This window comes from Xenopus laevis, chromosome 9_10S, assembly GCF_017654675.1.
Source record: "Xenopus laevis strain J_2021 chromosome 9_10S, Xenopus_laevis_v10.1, whole genome shotgun sequence".
Classification (NCBI taxonomy): Eukaryota; Metazoa; Chordata; class Amphibia; order Anura; family Pipidae; genus Xenopus; species Xenopus laevis.
Window position 1 is genome coordinate 86116958 of NC_054388.1, and position 8096 is coordinate 86125053.

The 8096-nt window shown below is 40.5% G+C and overlaps 1 protein-coding gene across 1 annotated transcript in view; it reads left to right on the forward strand.

Moving 5' to 3' along the window:
• Nucleotides 1-8096, forward strand: part of emp2.S (epithelial membrane protein 2 S homeolog) — a 29407-nt gene extending 21311 nt beyond the window's left edge. The window contains exons 2-5 of the mRNA XM_018239075.2: nucleotides 656-771; nucleotides 2855-2954; nucleotides 5559-5705; nucleotides 7813-8096. Coding sequence (XP_018094564.1) covers nucleotides 694-771; nucleotides 2855-2954; nucleotides 5559-5705; nucleotides 7813-7985 — 498 coding nt within the window. The 5' untranslated portion in view covers nucleotides 656-693 and the 3' untranslated portion in view covers nucleotides 7986-8096. The remainder of the gene's footprint in view (nucleotides 1-655; nucleotides 772-2854; nucleotides 2955-5558; nucleotides 5706-7812) is intronic.

Consider the following 8096-nt stretch of genomic DNA (forward strand, 5'->3'; position numbering starts at 1 on the left):
AGTCTGCTTAGTAGGTGCTACCTGTAGTGGTAAATGATGAGTTTTACTTGCTAGAATAATAGACTAGGTACTCATAGAGAACATGCAGTAGCAACTATTGTTATGACATTAAAGGACAAGGAAAGGCAAAACAATAAAATCCCATTTTTACATTCTTTAATGAAAAATAAACCTTTCTCCAATATACTTTAATTAAAAAATGTGTACTGTTTGTATAAGAAACCTGACTGTATGCAGTGAAATTCTCCCTTCATTAACTGCTGTGGATAGGAATTGTCAGATGGTCCCTAACTGCTGAGCAGAGAAACAATCATACTTATGAACAGCAGGGGGAGCCCCCGCCTTACTTCCCAGCCATGCAGAATTCAAGCAGCTTTGTTTATGACGACCCCTAAGCAGCCCAGACCACACTGAGCATGTGCAGGGTCAGGCCGAGATGTTTAACAAAGTTACAAGATGACAGCCCCCTTTGGCCAACTTTGAAAGCATAAATCATTTGTTTGATTAGGCTTGTGGTGCAGTAACTTCATGCTTATGTTTAGTATACAAAATACAGCATTTCTAGCCTTATTCTATTTTAGACTTTCCTTGTCCTTTAAATGTACCATATTGATTGTGTTCTGAGTAAATTGAATATTTCCCTTTTGTTTTGCAGTTGCAGCTTAAGCTAGTAGTGAAGAAAAAGGTGCAAAGATGCTGGTCGTCCTGGCTTTCATTATCATCTTTCACATAACATCCATAGCACTGCTCTTCATCTCCACCATAGACAATGTGAGTCACCCATTAGCTGGAATTGTGTTCTGTGCTCCTTTTATCTGCTGCTCTTTCTTTCCTTTCCGCTGGTGTGTTGGCATTTCTCTAATGCTCGTATCTCATGTTTTCTTTTAATGAGCGGCTGCACCCATGAGATTGCTGAGCTGTGACAATAACGGCATTCATGTGGTGTGATGATAATGCTTTGCATAGCAATTACACGGACAAGCAAATTCTGTAGAAAAAGAGCAGCGCCTCAGCCTGTATTTCTGCTCTAGGCCACAGATATAGCCTGCCCCTTTTGTGTCCTTCACACTTTACTTTAAAATAAAGGGACCATCAACTCTTAGGGGCAGATTTATCAACGGTCGAGGTGAATTTTCGAATGTTGGGCTATTTTTTTCTGTACTTCAACTAGGAAACAGTCCAAATTCGATTCGAATTTGCAGAAAATTTGAATATCAAAATTTATCGGGTACTGTCTCTTTAAAAATTTGACGTCGACCATTGGCCATCTAAAACCTGCCAAATTGCTGTTTTAGCCTATGGGGGACCTCCTAGAACCTATTTGGAGTCAATTGGTGGACTTTGAAAAATCAAATTTGATCGAATGCGCTATTCTTTGACCTAATTTTTTGGATTCGAATTTCGACCCTTGATAAATATGCCCCTTAAACTTACATGCATGTGTTTCCACCACCCCCCCCCCCACACACACACACACACACACACACACCTGATGCAGTATTCTGCACCCCTGAAAAATGAATGCTAAAATACTTGTAATCCCTGTCCAGTCCAGCTGTTTAAAGTTTATTTTTCACATTGTTATGTCTTTCTGAAGCAGCTCTGGGGGTGGTGTCGCTGACTCTGTAAACTGTACTAAACTGATACATTAGTTGATCATTTCAATTAGAATTGATACAATTCTGGTCTAAGGTTTTTTTGTGGGCCCCTGGTCTAAGGTTTTTGAGTGGGCCCCTGGAGTCCCAGTCCAACACTGTTACCCACTTCCCTTCTCCCCACAACAGCCCATCAGCAGAACAATGGAAAGGTAACCAGATTACAGCTCCCTGGTAGATATAAGAACAACATTCAATAGTAAAATCCATGTCCCACTGCAACACATTCAGTTACATTGAGTAGGAGAAACAACAGCCTGTCAGAAAGCAGTTCCATCCTCAAGTTCTGGCTCTTTCTGAAAGCACATGGCCAGGCAAAATTACTAAAAAAATACACTTGTATTATTATTTGCAGTGTAAACAGTGTGATTTAGAAATAAAAACTACACCATAAAAAATCATAACAGAATCCCTTTAAATTAACTTTTAGTATGTTATAAAATGGCCAGTTCTAAACAAAGTTTCAGTTGGTCTTCATTGTTTATTTTTATATCTAATTTATAATCATTCTTCGTCTTCCTTGACTCTTCCCAGTCCAGTTTTGTGGAACTGTTTTCATGCTGGTGTTGCTTGCCAGCTCTTTTACATTTGAATGTGGCTCAAGGGTAAAAAAGGTTTGGGGGCCCCTGCCCAGAACATCAGTTACAGAAATGGAACCACTGCAGGGCACAGGGATGTTTTATCATTGATATTTTATTGTCACTTTGTAAATGCCTCAGTCTAGCAGAGCAAGCTCACTGTTCAGGTTTGTTATTGCCATTATAACATTGATACGATGGATGACACATCTGTATTTGGCAAAAAAACGTTGTTGTCCGACATACTTGCTTTACGAATTCCGGGAGAGACCACTGCAGTATTGAAAACAAAGTTCCTTGGAAGAAAAGGCAGGCGATTGATCATTGCATGAGTAATGTGATACAAGTGCATATAGTTTCAAAAATGGGGGTTTGTAGTTTGAGTTACATAAACACGACAAGCCACTACTTTTCTACTTTTGCCAATAAATGCAACCATGCAGGGAGCTATTAAAATGACTAGAGCTAAATAGTTACTAGTAGGGCCATCATATGGGGTTTGCCTTGGCATAGTATGGTGGCTTGTCAATTTTACATTCTAGGATTTATTTTTTTTAAAAATATGTCACTTTCCCTTTCAGATTTATTTCTTCATTAACATTTTGCATGATTGTTTTTCAGGTCTGGTGGGTAGGAGATAACTTCTCTGTTGACATTTGGAGATCCTGTTTAACCAACGGCACCAACACAGTGTGCAATGACATTGCAAGCAGTAACCCATGTAAGTACTGGAAATAGATTGTAGCAACAGCAGCACTTATTTAGCAAGATGTTGCATTAATCATTTTAGAATACACAAAAAAAAAAAGCCATGACTTCTATCCTTATAAATGGTGAGTTCTGATGTCATCAGTTATAAACGGTGAGTTCTGATGTCACATGACTCACTGAAACTTGTGTATTATAATAAATAAAGTACCCCCAATTGCAAAATATGAGGATATTAGAAGTTACCTCGGAGTTCCATGACCTGTATAATATGGTCATGAAACTCCACGGTAACTTTTAATATCCTTATCATTTACAAGAGGGGGTACTTTATTCACTATATTATGTTCTTTAAATGAGCAACGTGAAAAATCAATCATACACATGACGCCATCTTTGTTTGCGCTATCACAGCCTGCTTATATGTCTTACATAGAAATGCTTGATGTAATGGTGTAAGACTAGGCTGTCACATGACACTTGCAGCAATCTTTAAAGGGGAACTATCGCGAAAATTAAAATTTAATATAAGATTCAGCATACTGAAATAAGAAACGTTGTCAATTAAAAATTCTGTACCGTTTCTGAAATAATCAAGTTTATCTTCAATATCCCTCTCTCAGCATCTTTTTCTTTTCCTTCTGTCTTCTTGCAGCAGTTGGGTGTCAGATAGTCATTGACAGTTAGATCCAATATATCTTATAGGGAGGACCATGCTGGACAGGCCCGGCAGTCGCAGCGCCTATTTAGTGCCGCGCGTGCGCGAATTTGCGCTCGTGTGCAAATTTGCGCGTGCGCAGAAGCACACAACTCGCGAAAACTACATTGAGTCAGCCAGAGAGGGGAATCAGACTTGGGGTAGGCGACAGAGGAGGTACGTGCCTGGCGCCCTCCCAGCTAGGCACGTGCCTACTCTGCCTACCCCTAGTTCCGGCCCTGGGGAGGACTTATTTTCCTAGCAGATGTATTAGAGCTCACTCAATTAACTGATTCCAGTACAAACAAAAGCTAACAAAATAACTGCCTTTTGCACAAATTCTGCATGTAGAGAGACAGGATTTATTGGATGTAACCATAATAGTGTTAAACACAGCCCTATTTATTTATTTTTTTATTTCTGAATTTTTCATATAATAGCTCCAATGTACATAGTAAAATAGCATTTATGTATTCACATTCATTTAAGTGATTACTAAATACCAAGTAGCTTTAAAAACAATATTGAATACAAAAAGAAAAAACTTAGAGGCAGATTTATCAAAGGTCGAGGTGAATTTTCGATTGAAAAAAATTCGAATTTCAAGCTATTTTATGAGTACTTCGACTAGGGAATAGTCCAAATTCGATTCGAATTTGAAAAAAAATTGAATATCAATTTATCATGTACTGTCTCTTTAAAAATTCGACTTTGACCATTGGCCATCTAAAACCTGCCGAATTGCTGTTTTAGCCTATGGGGGACCTCCTAGAACCTACTTGGAGTCAATCGGTGGACTTTGAAAAATCAAAGTCTTTTTGGGGAAAAACTTTGAATCGAATTCAATCAAATTTGCTATTCCTTCGATTTGTACGATTCGAATTTGGCCGCATACGTACCAATTCAAACGAAAAAGTACCTATTCGACCAAAAAAAAAAAAACAACTTAATTTCGGTTGGTCTTCTTGAATACGGATTTCAAAGTTTTTTCAATTCGAAATTCGATCCGTGATAAATATGCCCCATACAGTAAAGCTGCAGGGGTCGGTAAGTGTTCAGTCAGTTGCTTTGGTTGTTTTTTTTACTGTTTTATTTTCAATAAAATTGGTGTTATTTCTAATTAATATAATATTAGACAGTAAACAATTATAGTAACCATCATATAAACATTTATTTTTAGAGAGACTCACCATGTGAATGAGGGGGCTCAGGGGCTCAAAGAGGAGTCCTCCAGGCAGTAGTAGTAAAAACAGGTCTTTATTGAGGTACAAGTGTGGATAACCGCCTAACCCGTTTCGTGTTCTCACAATACCTAACCAAAGTCTATGATTAAGTATTGTGAGAACATGAAACACGTAAGGCGGTTATCCACACTCAATAAAGACCTGTTTTTACTACTACTGCCTGGAGGACTGCTCTTTGAGTGCCTACCCTCAAACAATACGGTATTATAGTAGCCACTTGTAACTCAATACTAAAGCTGGCCATAGACGCACAGATCCTATCATATGATTCGGGGATTCGTACGATTTTCGGATCGTGTAGAGAGTGCCGACATCTTTCGTCCGACAGAGATCGTCGTTTGGTCAATCGGACAGGTTTGATTTTGACCAATCCCGCCGGAGCCCATTGCGCATCGTAATCTGATCATTCGGCCATACGGCAGAACGGCCATACGTTCAGATTACCCCAGATATAGCCATGCTCGTTTATGGCATATCGGGGAAAGATCCGCTCATTTGGCGATGTCGCCAAACGAGCAGATCTTTGCGTCTATGGCCACCTTTACTGAAGTGAGAGAATGCAGAGCCTGAGATTCTAGGAAAATGAAATAATTTCAGCCTTATAGTGCTATGGTAGAACAGTCTGTGCCATATTGCTATATCTCTAATAACATTTCTATTCATGTTTCCCCTACAGCATATCAAGCCATTCAGACCATCCAGGCAACAATGATCCTAGCTACTATCTTGTGCTGCATTGGGTTTTTCAGTTTCATCCTTCAGCTCTTCCGCCTCAAACAAGGAGAGAGATTTGTGCTAACTGCCACCATTCAGATATTGTCATGTGAGTAATGACTACATGTTTATACAGCAGTAGACACATTAGCATTTGATTAAATACCAGTAGGCATGAAACGCATAGGGCATTTGCTATTGCACCCATTATATTTACTGCTGTTTTATTTATAGCTACATACATTTACGCACATCGCCTGATGAGGTTTATTTGTCATAAATAATAATTGTACAACTGGCCACATGTACAGTAGTTATCCAGACTGCATTATCCTGAATAGCAGGGGCTCCTGAAGTCTCAGGCTGAAAATTTACCGTATTCTATAAAATATGGGTCTTGATTTGAGTCGCAGATGTCAGCTTTACATGTGGAAGCTCTAAGAATTAATACTCACTTATACATTATATTCAGATGTGACCACAGGTAAGCTCACTCTCGGTTCACATCCATTCACTTTACAGTTGCTGCATGAGTGTAAATATGGGCAAGTCACTGGGGTATATTTATCACAGTAAAGTTAAAGTTCACCACAGTCCACTAGAGTGAAATTCCACCACTTGCAATTCATTTCTATGGCATTCGGAAAGGCATATTTATCAATGGATGAACTTTCATTTTCACCCATTGATAAATACTCTTTTAAAAATCCCGTAGAAATGATCGGAGAGTGGTGAAATTTCACTCTAGTGGACTGTGGTGACCTCTAACTTCACTCTTTGATAAATATACCCCATAGAATGTGATCTTTGAAGGACCTTCATCAGCTGGTCTCATTACAAAATTCCTCCATCCTCAGCCCTCCCTCCTCAGCCCTCATTACAAAAGCCCTCCGTCCTCAGACCTCCCTCCTCAGCCCTCATTACAAAAGCCCTCCGTCCTCAGACCTCCCTCCTCAGCCCTCATTACAAAATCCCTCCGTCCTCAGACCTCCCTCCTCAGCCCTCATTACAAAATCCCTCCGTCCTCAGACCTCCCTCCTCAGCCCTCATTACAAAAGCCCTCCGTCCTCAGACCTCCCTCCTCAGCCCTCATTACAAAATCCCTCCGTCCTCAGACCTCCCTCCTCAGCCCTCATTACAAAAGCCCTCCGTCCTCAGACCTCCCTCCTCAGCCCTCATTACAAAAGCCCTCCGTGCTCAGACCTTAGCTCGTAAGCCAAGTTGATAGCTGAGGATGGAGGGCTTTTGTAATGAGGGCTGAGGACGAGGAGGAAGGTCTGAGGAGCCATGAGGGGGGAGATTGCAACAGCAAATGTGGGCAGCACAGAATTGTGACTGCAGTTTCTTCAGATAAGTGAGTAGAATAAGAGACGAGTCTGCATACTTCTTCTTTACGAGAGCGTATGCAGGAGCGTGTGTTCGCCTGATGTTGTCCTAAAATGCGTTCTGTACACCAGATCACCTCCTTACCTCCAAAAACACCTGTCCCCCCAAAATTGTTTCCCTCACCAGAGGTCCTCACAAGTGCTAGGCCACCTGCACCATTTTTACCGCAGCTTTTGCTCATTATGCATGTGCAGTTGATGTTACAATGGGAGAAGCGCTCATAATACTATACAACTGTTCACCCAAACACCTTCCCTGTGTGGGCAGATTAGATCTCAAGGGTGGGCTCTATTAGCCCATAACACTGAACAATTTGGGGATAATCATTAATCATTAAAGGAGAAGGAAAGGCTAACATTCAGTAAGTTCTATTAGAAAGGTCTATATAAATACACCCGTAAACCCTCAAAGTAGTGCTGTTCTGAGTCCTCTGTCAAATGAAACACAGCATGTCTTTCCTTCTATTATGTACACATGGGCTTCTGTATTTGACTTCCTGTTTTCAGCTTAAACCTCCAGGGCTAGGGCTTGAGCATGCTCAGTTTGCTCCTCTCTCCCTCCTCCCTTCCCTGCTGTAATCTGAGCCCAGAGCTGTGAGTGAGCAGGGAGAGACTCAGGCAGGAAGTGATGTCACACCAAGCTAATATGGCAGCCACTATCCTGTGCAAACATAGAGCTTCTAGAGCTTTTTACTCAGGTATAGTAAAACATTCTACAGAATAAATATAGTGTTATAATATGTGGCTAATCTATTGGCAAAAAAATGCTTTGGTAACTTTCCTTATCCTTTAACATCCAGTAATATATTACCTTGATTTTGTTTCCCACAGGCCTCTGTGTCATGATTGGTGCCTCTATTTACACTTCCATGCACGACCAGTTCCACCCAGAGCTTAAACCCGACGCCGGCAAATTTGGCTACTCATTTGTCATCGCCTGGATCGCCTTTGCCTTCACACTAACGAACAGCATCATGTACCTTATACTAAGAAAGCGCAAATAATGACCACGGCAGCTAGTCCATTTCTTATCACTACAGAAACCAAATCCAGATAATCGTTTTGTATATAACCATTTATTGTGGTTTTGTAGTAAAGGTATTGTTTCTTAAAAA